The 21,993-nt window shown below is 43.4% G+C and overlaps 1 protein-coding gene across 1 annotated transcript in view; it reads right to left on the bottom strand.

Annotated features, from left to right (window-relative positions):
* Nucleotides 1-21,993, bottom strand: part of USP13 (ubiquitin specific peptidase 13) — a 122,786-nt gene that overhangs the window by 94,346 nt on the left and 6,447 nt on the right. The window contains exon 2 of the mRNA XM_079921705.1: nucleotides 4,225-4,350. Within this exon, the coding sequence (XP_079777831.1) occupies nucleotides 4,225-4,350 (126 nt within the window). The remainder of the gene's footprint in view (nucleotides 1-4,224; nucleotides 4,351-21,993) is intronic.

Below are 21,993 nucleotides of genomic sequence, written 5' to 3'. Positions count from 1 at the left end.
TGGGCAGGGTTGGTGAGGTAAGAAGAGCAGCAGTCCTGGCATATAGCAGCTGCTCTGTTAATACGTGTTGGTTGGTTGGACGGATGGATGGATGGATGGATAATGGATGGGTGGGTGGATGATGGATAGATATATGGATATGCTGGCCACAGGGAATACAACAGGTAAAAAAGGAATGAGGGGGGCTTCCCTGGTGGCACAGTGGTTGAGAGTCCGTCTGCTGATGCGGGGGGTGCGGGTTTGTGCCCTGGTCTGGGAAGATCCCACATGCCGCGGAGCGGCTGGGCCCGTGAGCCATGGCCGCTGGGCCTGCGCATCCGGAGCCTGTGCTCCGCAACGGGAGAGGCCACAACAGTGAGAGGCCTGCGTACCGCAAAAAAAAAAAAAAAAAAAAAAAGGAATGGTGGGTAGAAGTAGGGCATCCCCCAAAAAAGAAAACAGCATGTACAAAGGCCTGAAATCATGATATGTTCCAGAAAGGAGAAGTGGTTTGCTATGTCTAGAGCACAGAGCTGGTGGAATAAGAGGGAGGGTTAGAAAGGTTCCAGGGGTCAGATCATGGAAGGCCTTGTAATCACATGCAAAAGGGTTTGGACTTCATCCTGCAACAGAGAGAAAGACATACGAGATTTAAGCTTCAGCGTGCCACAGACGCATAGGTATATGCATTTGAAAAGATGGCTCTGGGTGCAGCATGCAGACTGGGTGGGATTGAAGGTGGCAAGTATGAAGGAAGGAACATTAGTCAGGAAGCTACAGCACTAGCCCTTTTAAGGCATAATGAGCACTCAGACAAGAACAGGAGGGATGAAGAGGTCAGGATGGACTTCCAAGCTGTTTGGGAGGCCCAGATAACAGGAGTTGGTTACCAACCTGTCATGGAATGAAAGCAGAATCCAAAGGAGGTCTAAGTCTCTAGAATTCAAGCCATCTTGAATTCTAGAGGGTGTTGTGAAGATGGTGAAAACAGAAAAGCTTTAAAGCTTTCATTGAAGGATGGGGTGACTGAAAGAGGACTCAAATTAGAGTTCTGTGTTGTGCTCTTTTTTAAGGTGGGAGAAGAAATCCAGAAGAGGGAGATGTTGGAGGTGTAAGAGGGAGTGGAGTTAACGAAGGTTCCGAGGCAGGAGGAAAGGGACCACAAGGACAGAAAGAACACAGCTTCTCTCTGAGATGTGCGGAAACGTGTGAGGTGTGCTGAGATGGGAGGAAACAAAAGTGGAACCACTGTGGATGAGTTCCCAGGAGGCAAGGCAGGAGCTCAGGGAGTTCCTGTCCAGGGGTCCGTTTCCTCTGGAAAGTACAAGTCCGATCGTTTTCTGAGAATGACAGGTAAAGTCTTGCCAAAAGCATCCAAAGTTTGGAGTGGGAGGGGGAACAGGCTAGATTTGCTGGGCAGTGAGAGGGCCCAGCCGCAGGGAGAAGGCCAGGAATTTGACATGGTCCCAAACCCCATGGCAGTGTGTGCGGGATCCCTAGTGGTGCATCCATGGAAACAGAGGATGATACTGATGATGGACTGGCTGGGGTTCTGAAGGACAGTAAGGAGGCAAGACAAGGTGAGGGTACTGGTGATAGGAGAATGTTTAAAGTCATGGATCCTGAGAAGCGGGTGAAACAGATCAAAATAGAAATAAATGAGTGAAAGAGCTAAAATGAGAGAGGGTTGTGGTCAGAGAGTGAAATATTTAACTTAAACTTTCAGAGGCAGGGCTTCCCTGGTGGCGCAGTGGTTGAGAGTCCGCCTGCCGATGCAGGGGACACGGGTTTGTGCCCTGGTCCGGGAGGATCCCACATGCCATGGAGCAGCTGGGCCCGTGAGCCATGGCCGCTGAGCCTGCGCGTCCGGAGCCTGTGCTCCGCAACGGGAGAGGCCACAGCAGTGAGAGGCCCGCGTACCGCAAAAAAAAAGATTTCAGAGGCAGAGCTAACTGCATTCTGTAATTCTGCCACTAGCTTTGCGACCCTGAGCAAGTTATTTCAAGTCTCTGGGCCTCAGCTTCATTTTTTTTCCCTCAGTTTCCTAAAACTTCATCACTTTACACTAAGACAGATGATACAAAGCAAACTTTATCAGAATTGCTATGTCCCACCTAACAGGAGTAGTGAATGTAAATCATACAGTATTAGGCCAACGTTAGCTTACTGTAAAGCTAATCATTCAGTTTATAACCTATCTGACCTGCTGGTCTTTCTTCCTCCTCTTCCTCCTACTCTCCCCACTGTCCAATTTGGGGATCTCTCCTTGTCCAGAACTTAAACAGAGAACATATTAGGTAGGCTGGGGTGAGAGATCAGATGAACTTCAAATCAGCATTGACTATACAGAAGATCCAAGATAGTCTACAAACTATTAAGACTAAAGTGAAAATTGAACAGTATTGCTAAATATAAATCAATATTTGAAAATTAATATCTCCAAACAACATGAGTAACTAATTAAAATACATGAAAAGATAAAAAAGCAGCAACAGTAGTTACAAAAATTATAGGGTACCTTAAAAAAATCTAACAAAAATAAAAGCTCCTTTACTGAAAATTACAAAACATTTTTGAAGGACATAAAAGAGACCTGAATCAATAGAGAGGTATGCCATGTTGAACAGTCATTCAGTTAATATTTATGAAGCACCTACTATGTGCTGGGCCCTACTGAGTGCTGAGGACACAGAGGTGAACAAGACAGACCAGACTCCCTGCCCTCACGGAGCTTAGACAATGATATAGACTACAGTCTACTGTAGTACTACTCAGTCTACAAATTCAATGTGATCGCTATCAAAATCTCAACAGGATTTTTTTAACTAGATGAACTGATTCCAAAATCCATACAGAAAAATAAACTTCCAAATCCAGGAAATTTCTAGGGAAAAAATGAACATGGAAAAAGTGCTTGCACTCCTAGATATCAACACTTGAGGCACCAACACAGAGACAGACAAATAAGAGCAACAGAACACAACTGAGAACCCCCAAGCAGACCCAACTGTGAACGGCAAGTTAAGACCGTTTCTTAAGACCATAAGAAAATTTTGTATATAACACAAATTTTTGGTATCCAGAATGTAAAAAGAACTAACCAAACTTTTAAGAAAAAGATAAACCCATGGAGAAATAGGCCAAAAATATAATAGGCAAGTCAGAGAAGAGAAAAGGAGACTGGCTAATAAACGGATGAAAAGACCTTCAACCCTCACAGGAGGAAATGCCAAATATTTAGATGCCACTTTACAACCATTCGATTGGCAAAAATCAGAAGTCTGACCAAGCACTGGTGAGGGTGTGGGGAAACACTCATAATCATGGCAGACTGGAGTGTACATTGGTGCAACCACTCCAGGGAGGGATTTAGCAATAACCAGTAAAAAGGAAAGGAAGCACACTCGTGAGCCAACACCGCCACTTCTAGATTCATTTCTGAAAGAAATCTTGCACACGTTCCCCCAAGAGAAATGTATAAAAATGTTCATTGGTACATAGTTTGTGGAAGAAAAAAAAAAAGGAAACAATCTAAATGTTTTCATCAATGGGAGAACAGAATAATAAATGACCAGGTACTCATAAGACGGAACACCAAACAACTATTGAAATGAATTAAGTACACCCGGATGCATCGAAACATGGATAGATTCTGTTGAAGGGGAGAGCTCCAGGCAGAATTACAGGTAGCAGTACGATAATATTTACCTGTATCTTTAAAACACAAAAAGTCATACTATATATTGCTCATGAATACCCACAACTAAATAAAATATAATGACAGGCATGGGAATGAGAAACAGCACATTCACAACAGAGGTTACTTCTGCGGATGGAGAGGACCAAAAGGGACTTGAACTTTTAGGAAAGCTCTCTCACTAAAAAAAAAAAAAAAAAATCTGAAGCAAAAATATCCAAGTTTTTTTTTTTTATTTCTGATTTTTTTATCCATGAGTGTTTCTGGCATTATTTTCTGTACTTTTTGACTTGATTTTTTCTTCCATCAGCAACCCATGTCTTTTTTAACAACTCCGATCAGAGGCTTAGAGGAAGAGAAACATAGAACTGGTTAAGTTAAGGTTTGGGAAGTCTATGAATTTCTGCCAACAGTGCTAGTTTTGTTTCCTATCATCCAAGAGAATGAGAAGTTATGTGGGCATAGTAAAATCTCCATGTGATGAACCCCACTAAGACAACGCTACGGGGAAGATGTCAAGGCCAGTTCTCCCAAAGTGTGCACCTCACCTCACGCACGTGTCTCTTCAGGTACATGTAGACACTCTGTCCAGTTTTTCGAAAATGTCTTTCCACATGCTCCCTTCCAAAGGCCAAAAATGTATTCATGCATACATAGAGTCCACCTTCAGAATTCTAGAAGAAAGAGACAGGTTACATTAGTCAAGTAGTCTAGACACAGAAAAAGGGAAGGGGAAGGAAGGCAAATGATGACAAACAATGAACACAAAGTCTGGCCATCGTAGTCATCTCCAGTGACCTCCGAGGGCTCACGGTCACCCAGAGGCAGCTCCCGCCACAACCCTGGGTTCCCGGTGCTCCCAGACAGCTGAGCACGGTCTCACAGGCAAGCAGATACTCAGAGGCCTTGGGAAATAAACATGCCTGCCTGACTCTCCAAACTGGGGTAAGGGACAATCACGGATAGAAGAACGTTGGCAACTGATCCAATGACCGTCACTTCATAAAATAATGTTATTTTTTTACTTTTATTGAGGTATAGTTGAGTTACAGTGTTGTGTTAATTTCTGCTGTACAGCAAAGTGATTCAGGGCTTCCCTGGTGGCGCAGTGGTTAAGAATCCGCCTGCCAATGCAAGGGACATGGGTTCAAGTCCTGGTCCGGGAAGATCCCACGTGCTGCAGAGCAACTAAGCCCGTGCGCCATGACTACGGAGCCTGCCCTCTAGAGCCTGCAAGCCACAGCTACTAAAGCCTGCGTGCCACAACTACTGAAGGCTGTGAGCCACAACTACTGAAGCCCACATGCCTAGAGCCCATGCTCTGCAACAAGAGAAGCCACCGCAATGAGAAGCCCGTGCACTACGAAGAGTAGCCCCCACTCTGCAACTAAAGAAAGCCTGCGTGCAGCAACGAAGACCCAATGCAGCCAAAAATAAATAAATAAATAAATTTATTTTTTTAAAAAGTGATTCAGTTATACATATATTCTTTTTCATATGCTTCTCCATTATGGTTTATCATGCTATTGATTATAGTTCCTTGTGCTATACAGTACACCTTGTTGTCTATCCATCCTATATATAATAGTTTGTATCTGCTAATCCCAAATTCCCAATCCTTCCCTCCCCCAACCCCTCCCCCTTGGCAACTACAAGTCTGTTCTCTATGTAACGACCATCAGTTCAATGGTTCATCATCGTTCTTCCTCATTGGTCACTGCAAGTCTCCAGAACATACAGTCTTTCTATCCTTTTAGCAGGACAGGATGCTTCAAAGATATTGTTCCCTTCCTTTGGTGATGCATATTTGACGGTACCCATTAATAAATGATAACAATTCAAGAAATAAATAATAACATAATAAGTAAATAATAAAAGATGGAGTCCTCAAATTATTACATGCCTGATATGTGCCAGGTGCTTTGCACATATTATTTCTAATCCCAACAATACTGCAAGCTGCTAGTATTACTTCTATTTTGCAGTTTAAAAAAAAACTGATAAGTCACTTGCCCAAGTTCACACAGCTTGGAAGTGTCAGAATTAAATTTGAATCTATTTCTCTTTTATCCCTCTCTGCCATACTTCAAGTATTATTTAGTTATAGACATACTGCTACAATGAACAGGCAAGGATATTGTTCACATTTAAAATACTTGATTTTCAGGACTTCCCTGGAGATCCAGTGGTTAAGACTTCGTGTTTACACCGCAGGGGGCCCGGGTTCCATCCCCAGTCTCCCTGCTCGGGGAACTAAGATCCCACAAGCCCCAAGACATGGCTTAAATAAATAAATAAGATACTTTTCTATCCCAATTTCCTCTCTCCTTTTCTCTCACTTTGCTTAATGTGCTTCTCCATAAACTTAGCCTATACAATTAGCCATCCTTTCCTCAATGGAAATGGATTTTTATTATGATCCTATTAGTCTCACCCCTCCAAATAATTCTTTAAAAAACAAAAATTTTAAATACCTGTTAGAATTTGCCAACAAACACCTACCAAAATTCCTTACAATGAATTTTAGTAAAGCACAAATTACAGTATCAAAAACAGACACTGATGCTCATTACAAATATATGAAAAATAATTTTTAAAGTTGCAATAACTCAAGATTGTTTATTTTTTTAATTTCAAATAAAATTTTCCAACATCGTATCTATGATTTATAAGCCAGACATAAAGAAGCCTTGTCACAACAAGAACATTATAACAGGGGCTTCCCTGGTGGCACAGTGGTTAAGAATCCTCCTGCCAATGCAGGGGACACGGGTTTGAGCCCTGGTCCGGGAAGATCCCACATGCCTCAGAGCAACTAAGCCCGTGAGCCACGACTACTGAAGTCCACACACCTAGAGCCCGTGCTCTGCAACAAGAGGAGCCACCGCAATGAGAAGCCCGCGCACCGCAACGAAGAGTAGCTCCCGATCGCCACAACTAGAGAAAACCCGCGCACAGCAACGAAGACCCAACACAGCCAAAAAAAATGACATCACTAGAATAAAATTAGAGAAGTTCTTCAACTAGGGGCAACACATTACATTCACCTGATCAACAGATTAGATAAATATTTTCAAAAGATTTTTAAAATAAACATATTCTTTTGCATAGTCATAATCCTTAAGAAAAAATATTGCATCATTATAATGGTCAGCTATTCATTAAGCCCATTAAATTGAGCATCCCATAGTGTGATTTAAACAAAAAAAGAACAACACTTCCATTCTCTTCCAACAAAATGTAATTCGATCAAAAAGAACTCAAACCAGAAGATATAATGGGGGAAATATGAGATTTGTAAGCAAAGGTCCTAAACTGCCACTACTTAGCTCTGTTGCCTAAACAGCTTGTCAGATAGTCTCTGGGCTTCAGTATTTTCCTCAATAAACATGGCTTTAGCAATAATTCCCAAGGTTTCGTGAAGTTCAAAGGTGATGAAACACCCTCCATGCTATAAATTATTCCATAAACATCGATAATTATTTATTACGAGCTAAAAGGTCTGTGTGCTACGTGTATCTCCTATTACCACAAGTATTTTATAATTGGGGGGAGAAGCAGAAGGAAGAAAAAAGTGAGCCTGACAGCTCACTTTTGAGGCTGGCGATAACAAATATTAATCTGTCAGAAAATGTAGTAGGCAACTAGTGGGAGAAGCAAGAAATTAGCAAGCAGCAGAAGAAAAACATTTAAGCATAGCATTTTTCTGAAGAAAAATATAGAATAGCTATGTGATGCGAGAGTATATAATCTCTAAAATAATCATACAATCTTTGCTAACTTCATTGCCAAGAATTTTTTACTTATTAGGGAATTTGATAAAAATTTAATATGCCAAACATTCAATCTCAAATCTCTGGAGTCTCTTGATATCGTCACAAAGTCCATAATCAAAGAAAAAAATGCTTTGGCACTCATAGATGACCCCACATCGCAAAGGATTCTATTACAAACATCCAAGGACATCTTCCATCCCACATATGGGCTGGCCTCGGAAACAGCATATGCCCCTCTCTAGCGGCTCTGAGATGGAAGCACTGCCCAAGGGACTTCCCAGAAGTTCTAAAAATTCAAGACACACTGAGACAGGAAAACTCTTTTAAAAGCTACCCCATATAGAACAAAACACCCCAGTCTAATGATCTACACTTTCTTCCCTCTTGCCTCATTATTGTCTAAATATTGGTCCTATAAGACTCTTTCACATACAAAATCAATACTCCATGCCATGTGCTCTGAGTGGCTTCTCTCACTAGTGATGACAAGTCTGTGCTGACACATCTCAACCAGATTCCTTTGTGACCAAAGCACAGAGACTGGTTTACAGCCTGGGATCAGAGCTAAGCTAGTTGACTCTTAAGAGTTTTCAAATCCTCACCCTCATCCTCTCATAGACCACCCACACCCGCACTAAGATCACTGCCCCAGAAAGCACTATAAAGCACTTGCCTTCATGTGGCCAATAGTGCAGCCAAGAAATCAGGAAGGACCTTCTTGCATAAGTACTGCTAAAACTGCAGAAACCAAGGATCACATCTTGGTTTTTGTAATAATGCTAGCAGAGTACACACAAGAAAAAAGTAACTGCGCTAGATGGTAAAGACGGGGATGAACCACCTCTTCCTTAATATCCAGTGTCTTTTGTCTTAAGATTTGGTGTGATATGTCTTTAGAAAAAAATTAAAATTTTAAATGTTTTAAAAAAAGAAACCAGGCAGGTTAGAGAACCGTACAAATTGACAGTGAAATGTAGCTCAAAGAATAAGAGGGCAGAATACAAACTAATGCATTTTTCAAGTAATAGTGGTAGAGTGTTTACTAAAATAGATTACAATAAAATTCATATATATTGGGCTAATTTTTTAACAAACGGTAGCATAAGAATGGAGATTCCAAAAATATATTCATTCTATGATAATTGCTTAATATACGTCAAACCACAAGATACACAAAAATAAGGGGGGGGTAGAAATCACTAATAAAAGTTACTGGGAGAGTTACACAGCAGTATAGAAGAAAATTAATCTAGATACATGTCTTACACCAAACACTATAACGAGGTCCAGACAGATCCAGGAGAAAAGCATCTAAAAAACTAGAAAAAAGAGCAGAATAGCATATTTATCCTACTTGTGAAGGGGAAAGTAATTTCTGGCCAAAAAAATATATAATATCAAAAGAGATGGAGTAGTTGAGTATAAAAATGTAAACACTAAAGAACAAGTTTTGCATTACAAAATATAAGGAAACAAACAGAAAAGCAACAATAACAGAATGCGATAAGACGTAAAGTATAATGAAGAAAAGATTATATCCAAACCACGTAAAAAGTGATAAAATTATTGATATAAGATGTCAACATTCAGGTTCAACTTGGTAAGAGCTCGCTGTTGTTTTTTTAAAGATCGTTTAGTTTTAACTGTAAGAAAATACTAAAATCAAATCATCATCACTACCTCCTGAAGTAAGCAATTAAAACAATCTCGAGGCAATTATTCACCTACTAAACTAGCAAAAAGTACACAGCCTGAAGCCGCGGAGAAAACCTGTATATTTACTCCCACAATATAAATCGGTTCCACCCTTCTAGAGAGCAATAAAACTGTGACCTTTGACACCGTATTTCTCCTTTGAGTATGACCGCAGGAACCCAACAGTAAGAGAGAGGGAAAAAAACTAATTTGTACAAAAATATTCACAGATGAACTATTTATAATAGGAGAAAGTAGCAATGGCCCCAAATAGAGGAACTAAGAACTTGAGACATATAAACACAACAAATACTGTAACATTATTTAAAATGACAAATGTATGAATTCTGTGTAATTGCGTACAGAAAATATGTATAGAATTGTGTATAATGTACATACAAAAAATAATGTTCATGGAAAAAGAACACATACTGATGGCAAGGAAGAAAAGGGAGAGGGGAAGGGAGGCTGTACGCTGACAAAAACCTGAAATGAAACTGGAACAGATCAACGGTTTTATACTTATTTAAGTTCCTGCCTTGGGGGTCCTCAGCCTCGCCTCCCATTACCTTTGTGCTTGGTCTAGAGTGGTGTTTCTCACACTACTGTCGTGAAGGACCAGGTTGCTTCGCTTTGTCTTGTATTTTGTTTTGCTTCTATTCATTAAGGAAAGATACATGGTCCTGGTGGTCCCACTGCACGTGGCTAGTTCTCAGCTCCAGCCAGGTGTGAACTGACATGTGTAAGCACCACAAAACCCAAATGGGTCTATATCCTGTTCAAACAAACTAATCCACTGCTGATGCACTTGGATGTGGCTTCAATGTCAAGTTGCTATAGAAATTTCTAAGCACCTACTCTCAATGTTTGTGCTTATCTCATGGCACCAGTCAGCTGACCACACTTCAAGTAGCCCTGGTCTAGAGCTAGGTGAATTGCCAGTTCTGAGAGTCTCACTGTCAGGAAAGCATCTCTTCAAGGACCCCCAGGGACACCAGGACAGGCCTGAAGCCTTCAGAGTAGCCCATGTCAAAATCAGCTGCACATGTTACCGCCTGCACATCTGCAGACACTGCCCAGGTCCCACACCCATCTATCAACCTGCCAGCCTCTGCCCATGACCGATTCCCACATCCCTCTGCTCATCCCCCTGTGCTGATGGTCCTTAACACCAAACCCACTTTCATTTCACAACTGTTAGCATCTTGTTCATTGAAATCTGCAGCTGTGAGAAACCCAAGCTTCCTTCATTTGGGGTCACCACATTCAGAAGCTGAGCCACACATGCATTTGCTCGTTGAGGGCAGGAGAATTGTATCACATTCATTACTGAATTGCAAAAACAGTACCTGAATGGTGCAGAGCAGGACTGGACAAACATGGAACTGCAAGTTTTGTGTAGTTATTTGTCACTTAGTTACACAGTTTAGTCTCTCTCTCTCAAACCGGTCCTCAGTGCCCTCCCGATCTGGATTTAAAATACACTGCACAGCACGGGCTCGATTTAAACTCTTTGGCATAGCTAAACAATGGGAATCATCAAAAGAAAACCGATGGCCAGGCATAGAAAAACAGACTGAGGCACCAGCAGGAATACTCACTTTTCAGGTTTGTTTGGTTAAAGTCATGCTCTTAGCAACATGGACACCAGAAATGCACTGTCCCAGCTCTCCTGCCTTCCATAACCAAGCCAGCCTCACATGGTTCTTCAAGACAGCAATGCTGTCTCCACAACCCCTTCCCACCATGGACCCTATCTGGCTCCTACTTCCAGAGGCCACCCAGCCCAGAATGACCAGTGTGTGCTTCTCTGCATGGTCTTAGCTAAAGAAGATTCTAATTATCATTTACATGATGCACTGAACGGAAACGTGACCAAGATGCAAGACTTGATTTCGAAACCTGAAATTACAAGGAAGTCAAGAAATACCACTCAGGGCTTCTCCAAGGCTCCATAACAATTCCCTCTGTCAACTTCTCCCACCCCACGATCAATCTGTAAAAGAGAAGTGCAGCATTAGAAGCCCAGGCATTGTTTAAATCCAGTCTTCAATGCATTTCAATACAGATACAAGAGATACAGAGCCATTCACTTATTACTTTATGTTGGATGACTCTGCATACTACTCAGAAGTAACATCAAGGACAAAATCACCTTGTTTTACACTGCTTGCCACTTAAAAGAATATTAAAACACTGGCGAAAATAAAGGTCAAGGTTACAACATGTTTCAGAGGAGCAAGTGAACAGTCATTTTAAATAAAAATACACCACACTGTCAATCAGTAGGTGTTTGAAGAACTTTGTTTACGACAGCGTGTTCTTGGAGACCAGCCTCCGCTGGGAAACAGGAAGGGAGAGGGAGCCTGTGTGGGCTGCGCACTCAGGAAACAGTGTCCCGCGTAACCCTTGTTTGTATAACATCAGAACAGTGTGGAAAACAAGTGGTCATTGCCTCAAAGAGAAACATGATGTAGGTAGATGGAGTCACAACAAATCCATGACACACACACCCATGCACAAGGGAGACAACAAAAGGGACAAGAACGCAGTATTTCCTAGAACACTGATTATTTTTAAAAAAAAAAGAGAGAGAAAAGAAATGAACTAAAATAACTGCTTATAATAGTGAAAAGAACTAACCCCCATGCTCAAGAACAGATTTGCTTAGTAATTTACGGTACATCCATGAAACGTAACACTTTTTCAGCCATTTAAAATTGACTTGGGATGAGTATTTACTAATAGGAAAAACGTACATAGTATTTTTGAGTGAAAAAAGCAAATAACAAAAGAGTGTGTACGATGTAATATACACAACATGTACACGCTCCACGGCACAGGATGTCGTAACAGCATCGGGAAATAAGGTGTGATTTTTTTTTTCTTCACATAGTCTTTTGGCATTTTCTAATTTTTCTTTAAGAACATGGATTCACTTTTTATTAATAAAAACAATAATATTTTTCTTAACTGAAAGTATTTAGAATCCAAAAATATATGTGGAATAGAACAGGCAGTCATTCAAATGTTTCCTTTTCTTAAACCAAGCTTTCCTTAGGCTTTCACAACTTCACAGCTTTAAGGGTCTGGATATTCTCGCTGCTCCAAGTAAAAGTGTGGTTTGAAATAACTAAGAGATTATCTCGAAATGAGTAGCTAAGGAAACGTGGAAACACACAAGTAAAAGAGAGGTGATTAGGAAGGCAGACAAGAATGTGATTACAACTGAGAAAAATGAAGCTAATCAAGGACACTGTACCCCAGTTGGATGCCATCTAAGTTTACAGGCGGGGATGGTCTGTGCGGAGTCTGGAAAAGAAGCGATGAGAGAGAATGAGGCTGTGATGTCTTCTCCGGGGGCAACAGAAGGGGGGCAGGGGGATGTGGGGCAGGAAGTTTATTCAGCAGAGAGAGAGACAAGCAAGCTTGGTGTCCTGATAACATTTACATCCTAGCAAGGAGAGACAGAAAATAAACAGAAAGAGACATAAAAGATAATTTCCGGCAGAGATAAGAGTGATAGAGGAGCCTGAGGGTGGAGACCAGGGAGTTGGGGTCTTGATACAGTGTGATGGGGGTGGAGCATGGGGGGCTCTCCAGGAGGGCTAGATCTCAGGATGGGGGACCAGGCAAGCAAAGTGGAAAGAGAACCCTCTCTAGATGAAAAAGCATGTACAAAAGCCACAACTCCAGGAAAAGCCTGGCTATGTCCTCAAAAGACAGAAAGAAACTCAGGGTGCTGGAGTCGAGGGAGAGGGAGAAGAGGTCTGCAGAGGCAGGAGAAGTGCAGGATGCAAAACCACTGGAGGGTTCCCAGATGAGAAGCGCCACAATCTGATCTACATTTTTAAAGATCACTCTGGGACTTCCCTGGGGGCACAGCGGTTAAGAATCCACCTGCCAATGCAGGGGACACGGGTTAGAGCCGTGGTCCGGGAAGATCCCACATGCCATGGAGCAACTAAGCCCGTGCGCCACAACTACTGAGCCTGCGCTTAGAGCCCACGAGCCACAACTACTGAAGCCTGTGTGCCTAGAGTCCGTGCTCCGCAACAAGAGAAGCCACCGCAATGAGAAGCCCGCACACCACAACGAAGAGTAGCCCCCGCTTGCCCCAACTAGAGAAAAGCCTGCGTGCAGTAACGAAGACCCAATGCAGCCAAAAATAAATAAATAAATAAATTTATTTAAAAAAAAAAGATCACTCTGGCAACAGGAAGAGAATTATGGGGTGAGGACCCAGAGAATATCCAAGGCTACTGTAAAGTCTAGACCCACGCTGTCCAGTACAGCAGCCACTAGGCATATGTGAATGTCTCAATCTAAATTAATTTAAATTAGGTTAAATAAAAAAATCAGTTTCTTCATCGCACTGGCCGCATTTCAAGAGCTCAGTACACAGTCACATGTGGCTAGGGTTACCATACTGGGCAGTGCAGATGTGGAACAATTCCATCATCCCAGAAAGTCCTTTAGACAGCCCTGTCTAAACAAGGCAACACGGCACCTTAGCCTCTGGGGGTGGCAGAGGAGGGAGCGGGGGCTGGGTTGCTCACGGCAGAGATGGGGAGACTGGGGTAGAGTCAGTCTATAACTTTAGGGTACAGCCCATAAGCATAGAAGACAGAATAGCTGTAGAAGTGTGTGGGAAACGGCAGAATTGAGGTCAACCCCTAACTGCTTTGATTCATTACTTCATAAGACTGCCCACCTCTCTCTGCTTGACTCTTGCTTTCATCAAGCAAGCATCTGCCTATTAATCCAGCCTCTCGGATACTTCCATATCTGAACGGTACATATGAATATTCCAATGGCTGGAGCACAGATTCTCCAGTACAATCTGGCTTCTAGAGCAAAACAAACAGACGACAGTTTTAAAATACAAAAATTAAGTACACGCAGACGGGAAGCAAATGTGCAGTCAGAAAGTAAAACGGGGACATCCCTGGTGGTCCAGTGGTTGGGACTCCACGCTCCCAATGCAGGGGGCCCGGGTTCGACCCCTGGTCGGGGAACTAGATCTCACATGCATGCTGCAACTAAGAGTCCGCAGGCCACAACTGAGAAGTCCACATGCTGCAACTAAAGATCCCACATGCACAACGAAGATCCCACGTGCTGCAGCTGGGACCCAGCACAGCCAAAATAAATAAATAAGTAATAAAAATAAATAAATCAAATTAAATTTAAAAAAAAGAAGAAAGTAAAACAAAGTTCCAGATCAAGTGCAGCAAGCACACAGCCCACAGAAAGGGGAAATGTGATAGAGAAAAGCACTATCAAAAAATAGGCAGTGGTTGAGAGTCCGCCTGCCGATGCAGGGGACACGGGTTCGTGCCCTGGTCCAGGAAGATCCCACATGCCGCGGAGCAGCTGGACCCGTGAGCCATGGCCACTGAACCTGCACGTCCAGAGCCTGTGCTCCACAGCACAGGCTCCACAGCGGGAGAGGCCACAACAGTGAGAGGCCCGCGTACAACAACAACAACAAAAAAATAGGCTGGGGGACTTCCCTGGTGGCGCAGTGGTTAAGAAGCCGCCTGCCAATACAGGGGACACGGTTCGACCCCTGGTCCAGGAAGATCCCACAGGCCGCAGAGCAACTAAGCCTGTGTGCCACAACTACTGAGCCTGCATGCCACAACTACTGAAGCCCACGTGCCTAGAGCCCGTGCTCTGCAACAAGAGAAGCCCGTGCACCGCAACAGAGTGGCCCCCACTCGCCGCAACTAGAGAAAGCTTGCGCACAGCAATGAAGACCCAAAGCAAAAATAAAATAAATAAAATACAGAATACAACATTTGCAAAATCCAAAACCTTGGTTTCAACAGCAAATCCACAGAAATAAATTTGTCCAAATCAGATAAGTAGAAAAAAAAACAAACGCATATAATCCCAAGAGACTGCAGGCCTCTGCTAAATGTTGATAAATCATGCTTGTGGCCATGAAGTGTTAAGAAAAAATAGACATGTTAATGCAGTCATGATTCTTCTAGTTTGCTCCAACTTTGACGTTCTCTCTGCAGAGAACTCCTACGCCTTACAGCTGCACAGCCTGGTCCCAGACGGCTAAAGGCACAGTCCGAGCAGCAAGGTTTTGACACACTATAAATTTACTGTTCCACTGAGGCATCATTTATTAACTTTTTTCCTAAGTATGAAACTAAATCCTTGCTCTGGGTATCTAGAGCAATGAGGATGCTGTCACCTGAACAGCTGGGAAGGGTTTGGGCAGGACACGAGGAAGAGCAGCTACTACGATGCTCAGAGGACAAATGGGCAAAATAAAAATCATCTGAGAATGAAGACACTGAGGTGAGCATCTTCAGCAGCACTGAACTGAAGCTATAATCCATCTAAGTAATTCCCAGCTTACATCTAAAAAACAAAAAATGTGAAACCACCTTGTCAAAGGTAAAAACCTCTTATAGTCTTTTCTTATTATTTTTAAGAATAGATGGCTTTCTTCAGGATGCATTTCCCCTGATAAACTATATTAAACATGAAGATTAGGTTTCCAGGCTAACCCATAAAAAGTCCATCAGTATGAGCTGAAGCTGAGTATGAATAACACCCCTGAACAGAGCTCCCCCCAAAGGAGCCTAGCAAACACTCAACGCCCAAGGCTTTTGCTACCAGACAGAGCCTCACAAAGAATTACCAAGTACAGGACGTCCCTCTGTGGCAACCCCAAGACCCTATAAATTCCATTTCACCTTCTACTCGGAGGGATCCCCCCACTACCTCCCACTAAAGAGAAGGATAGCAGTAAGTAGTATTCCACCAGCAGCCATGAGTACAACAAACGCTGCAAGGTAGGTAGTACAGAAGGGAAAACCAAGGCTTAGAGAAAGTCAGTGAAATTAAGGCACTTGCTGAAGTCCTGTTTCTATGAAGTAGTAAGAAGGGGGGCGGACCGGGACCCAGGCCAGTCTGGCCCCCCAAGTGCTACTGGGTTCAACTGAGAGGCAGATGTCGTTTTGGTGGCAGGAGCTAGGTGGGCGGCTGGCAGTAAGCACAGGCCATTGTAGGGGCGTGGGGAAAAGAGCAGTTTCTTCCTTTATTTCAAGGCTATACCATTCCAAGAAAGCAGAAGGGAGCCACCCCACTGAAGTGAGTAGCCTGGGCCGGGTGCTCTGTCAGGCTTTCCTGCAAGAGAGGGGAGAAGCTGGAGCAGGCCCTGACAGCTCCACTCCCCAAACTCAGAAGGACAGCCAGAGGGGACTTCCCTGGTGGTCCAGTGGTTAAGACTTCGCCTTCTAAGGCAGGGGCTGCGGGTTCGATCCCGGGTCTAGGAGCTAAGATCCCACATGCCTCGCGGCCAAGAAACCACAACATGAAACAGAAGCAGTATTGTAACAAATTCAATAAAAGACTTTAAAAATGGTCCACATGAAAAAAAACCTTAAGAAAAAAGGACAGGACACCCGAGTCCTTGGAGTTAGCCTTTCCAGGCTGACAGTTCCCTGACAACAGCAGCGGCAAGACGCTAGGGAAGCAGCTGTAGGGTTTGACGGCCTCCACGGTGCACGCACCCTCATCAACTTCAGCCATTAAACTGGATCTATCAGTGGTCCCGCTCTGCTGGTTGGGGTTCTGGAGAGAGAGCCCACACCAGCTGAGGCTGCTTCCAAGGCCTCAGGCTGGAAATACTGCCCCGGGCTCCTGTCTGAGTTTCTCTGGAACTTGGGCCAATCGGTGGGAGGGCCAGAGCCCTGTGCCAGTCGCCGCTTCCTCAACAACCTGGGGGGCAAAGATCCCAGGAGCAAAGAGGTGGGGCCCTGAGGTCCATCAAAAGGAAGGGTTACTCACACATCCAGGGTCTCTAAACTAGAGGCTGCCAAACTCTGCAATCCGAACCCTGACCTCTGAGCTCCAAGCCAGTCAGTCCCCCCAGTTTTCCCTGTGGGCGCCTCACCTTCCTCATCTATGACCTTGATACACTCCACCTCCCAGGGTACCGGCTGTGAAGTCATCTTTAACTCCTCCCATTTCTCACCCACTGCATATTCTGTCACTAAGTTGAGCCATATCTTTCATCGAAATCTCTATCGAGTTTAGTCCCAACATCCCACCATCTCTATCCCCACTGCCATCAGGAAAGCGCCCCCCTCCGATATTACAAGAGGCTCCTAGTTGAATTCCGATTCAAGGTCTCCCTACCTCCCAACCTATTCCTCATTCCACTTCCAGAACAGCCACACCAAATAACCACGGCCTCATGCTGTTCCCTTGCTCTTAACTGGCCTGCTCACCCAGTCTAAACTTATCAAGACAATCTCCTTCACAACCCACAGAAGTCCCAGCCTTGCTTTCCAGTTTCCCCAGTAATCCTCTCTTCCATAAGCCAGTGAAGGCTCTCATTTACATGCCGAGATTGGTGCCACCCCCACACCTTTGTCTCCCCTCCTCCAAAATGCCACCTTTTCAAATCCCAACCAGTTGTCCAGGCCAATAACTCTTCTAGACTTTACTGATTGCTCCTGTGCCTGAAATCTCCATTCACACGTTACAAGTGCCACACGGTTCAAAACTTAAATATCCTATAAGTGCTTCAGGGTCTAACCTGATGACATATCAGGGCTTACGTCCCATCTCTGTCACATACTGAGATGTCTGTACATGTCTTTGAACAAGCTACCTAACTTCCCTGACTCTCAGTTTCCTCTCTGTAAAACAGGGCAAAAATAGTGATTATCATTTATAACAGGTTACAATTGTAATTAAATGAGATGTTATATACAGAAGTACCTAGGACAGTACTTGACTCATTATAGACACTCGAAATCGGTGCTCACACTCCACTATGATAGAAAGATCCAGATCATACTCTCCTTTCCTGTGGTCCTCTGTTTCTCTCCTAATACTCACACGTTCCCAGTAGCACCTAGCACAGTCCTGGGGGCATAAGAGGCACTAAATAAGTATTAGTACTTGCTAATTAACACAAAACAAAATGTTTTATTATTTATCTTATTACAGGAAGCACATACTATTCTGCAACATCTCTAGTCTGGAGTCACGTTCAGATTCATTAAATTCTTATTATTGCCTTGTCCTGCTGTTCCAGCTCTAAAAATAGGTGCTCTCGTCCACATCTGCCCTGCACATGGGGACAACGGGCGTCCTGGGCTGATCATGAGCAGCAGTACAGAGGCCTGGGCAACACCCACAGACACCAGCTCTCTTGTCACCTCCCCAAGGGGCACCATGTGTGATCACTTCTACCAAGATCCTGGAGCATCTAGAATCATAATACACAAAATACTCAGCAAGTACCCAAGACACATTTCCCTAGCTTTTCAAGGGTCCAGCTTACGACTTTCCAGACAATATGATAAAGTAAAAATACGGCATTGGTTATTTTTTGTTTGTTTTTTGCGGTAGGTAGGCCTCTCACTGTTGTGGCCTCTCCCGTTGCGGAGCACAGGCTCCGGACGCGCAGGCTCAGCGGCCATGGCTCATGGGCCCAGCCGCTCCGCGGCATGTGGGATCTTCCCGGACCGGGACACGAACCCGTGTCCCCTGCATCGGCAGGCAGACTCAACCACTGCGCCACCAGGGAAGCCCGGCATTGGTTATTTTTAATAACATTTTTATTCCAAAATGCATGCTCATGATTTTTTTAAAACAGAAAAGATAAAGCCTTACTAGCACAGGTTCCCAAACGGCACAGTTTTCAATCCTTAATTCTCTAAGACCTCAGCTATTCTGTGTCTTCAACAATCGGTATCCCAACCAAGATAGAGATGGACAAAGTGCTTTGAAAGCACAGGAAAATAATTCTCTAACGCAGCTTGGGGGGTGTGGGGAAGCCCCCAGGAGAACACCTGAGCTGGTTTTTAAGGATCGGTGGGGTTTTCAGGGGGTGAGGGGTTGGGAGAGGGCATTCCATTCCAAGCACAGGCCAACGTATGGAGGGATGAAAGCATGGGGCATCTGAAGAACACAAAGGTGCTAAGGGACAACACTGGCAAGGAAAGTTGGATCAACGTGGTAAATTGACTTGTTTGCTCTGTTAGAAAAGTCTGAACAGTGCCACTGAAAATTCCTAGGCAGGGAAGACATAAGACCCATGTTCTAGAGAAACAACTGGGAGTGCAATGTGACAGATAAAAGGGAGGCAAGGTGGTCAGTTAAGAGGCTTCTGCAAGAGTCCATCCAGGCAAGAGGTGATGAGCGCCTGAGCCCTGGCAGTGGAGAAGGAGAGAGGAGGCCAAGCCAGAACCTGGTCACTAATGGAAAATGACATAAAAGAGACAGGGATACACCTATGTCCACAGCAGTATTATTCAAATAGCCAAACGGTGGAAGCCACCCAAGTGTCCACTGAGAGCTGAATGGATAAACAGAATGTGGCGTACACATACAATGGACTATTATTCAGATTTAAAAGGGAAGGAAATTCTGACACATGCTACAACATGGATGAACCTTGAAAACAAGGTAAGTGAAATAAGCCAGTCACAAAAGGATAAATTCTGTATGATCTCACTTACAGAAGGAACCTAGAGCAGTCAAATTCATAGAGACAGAAAGTAGGATGGTGGTTGCCAGGGGCTGGGAAGAAGGAGGAATGGGGAATTATCGTTGAATTGGGAAAGAGTTTCAGTTGTGCAAGATGAAGAGTTCCAGAGATGGAGAGTGGTGACGGTTGCACACAACAATGGGAATGTACTTAATACCACTGACGTGTATACTTAAAATGGTTAAGATGGTAAATTTTCTGTTGTATTTTACACAGCTGTTTAAAAAGAGAGAGAGGGAGAGGGAGGTAGAGTGGATGGCATTGTACATCTCCCAGCCTGGGGCACTAAATGAATGGCAGCAACTTGAACTGAGCTCCAGTCCACAGGAAGAATGTAGTGGAGAGAAAAGAGAATTCAGAGATGCACAGATGTCCAGGTTCAACGTGAGCTGAGAATACAAACTCTCCAAAGGCTCCCTGACAGGATCAGCAGCATCTCTTACATTCCCAGACTCTAAAAATGACACAACTTTAAAGGGTAATTAACTGCTCCCAAAAAGAGCCAGCAAGTGACTTCTTGATTATTAGATTAGAAAAGCAGGACTCTAGGGTACATAGGGCGGATTACATACATATGTCAATTTCACCCCTTTCTGAAACCCAAATAAAAGAACACTTAAGTGATTTTTTTAAAACATAAACCACAAACCTGGAAACTGTGCTGTAGATGGGTAAGCACTAAAAAGACTAAGATGAGCTAATAAAGCCGAATCCTATCCCTGCAGGAGGAAAAGCCAAGATTCTATCTGATTTACACCCCAGAATTTCCAAAAGACTCCAGAAAACTCCAGGTTACTCTGAAATTGGGGTAAAAAGGAGCTAAAATAAGGAGGAAAGGTTGAAAATCTATGTAGGTACCACTCAGCGCCCCAAATCCCTCCTGCACACCAGCAAACTACTGATTTATTCTCTAAAGCAGGTAAAAACAAAGGATTCAGGTCTGTGGGACAATGGGCTCAGTTAAGAATAGGGGTACCATAATACATGGAGAATTAGACACGTATGTGTAATGTACATGTATCAGGACAGAACGGGTTAGAAAATACAAACTATTCTAGGTATTTCAGGCAGGAAGGGATTTACTACAGGAAATTAGAGGCTTACAGAATCATGGGAACAGCTATGAGAGCCAAGGTCAGAGAAACTACCACTCAAGTTCAAGAAATCAGGATGCACAAGCATCATAAGCAACTGAACAGATGATCCCAGCTCCCCCATGACTGATGTGTCTTTGAGTCCCAGAAGAACATTCAGAAGCTGACTGGAAAATCTCACATCTGCATTGTGAATTGTGCAATAGCAATAGTGGCTTCTCCTTCTCTTTCGCCTTCCAAATCTCTCTGGCAGAACCAAAATCAGAATCCTGCCATCAAAGGATTCTGGGAAATGCAGTGTCCATGTTCCCAGCTCCTGCAACATGGGAGAAGGCTTAGCAAAACAGGGATAGGGTTGAGAACCAAGAGACAATATCCAGCTGGTATTCTATACCCATATGCTGAGACCACCCTCATCCTCTTTTGCTCAGCTCCCCTGAGTCCTGGCAGACAGGTCTTCAGTTTCCAGGCAATAGATGACAGAAGTCTCCTAACCCGTGGTCAAAGGAAAAAAATCAGGATGCTAAAATGTAAGGTTCCCCAAAGAAACAGCCCAGCCAGATGATCCTACAGTAAAGCTGATATTCAAAAGAATAAAGAATTCTCATCTCTAAAAGAGCCAATAATTTGAGCCCAAGTAGTTGCAATTGTTTTCAAAAGGAGTCAAATTCTTTAAATTTTAATTTGCTTTAAGAAGAATGTATGTGTGGAATATGACATTATGGTTGCGCTAAGATTAACAATAAATTATTCAATCACCACAATGTGAAAATGTGAACCCACAAAAACCTCAATGCAGGTGGGGTATGTCACTGGAGTAACCAGTTGTACTTGCCTAAACTCTAGAACTTTGGTTTCAAAGTATGGCCTGGGAACCCTGTGATGCCCCAAGACCTTTCAAGTGTTCTGGGAGGTCAAAACTATTTTCATAATGAACTCATTTGCCTTTATCACTCACATGCTCTCATGAGCATTTTTCAGAGTCTATGTGACATCCGATGACATCATCACTCTAATAAGCTAATGGAACGGAAATTGTTTTAAGTTTTTCTGTCTTAATTTCTAATATGGTAAATGTCAATAGATAGAAACCACATAAAAGCTCTTTGGGGTCCTCAAAAATATTTGAGTATAAAGGAGCCAAAAAGCTTGAGAATTGTTGCTGTAAAACAACTTTTTAGTTAGTTGATTTTGGAAGGGAACTTTTGATATGTGAAACCA

The sequence above is a fragment of the Stenella coeruleoalba genome (assembly GCF_951394435.1).
Source record: "Stenella coeruleoalba genome assembly, chromosome: 5".
NCBI lineage: Eukaryota > Metazoa > Chordata > Mammalia > Artiodactyla > Delphinidae > Stenella > Stenella coeruleoalba.
The sequence above is the reverse complement of the archived record's forward strand: the minus strand, read 5'-3'. Positions and strand labels throughout refer to the sequence as shown.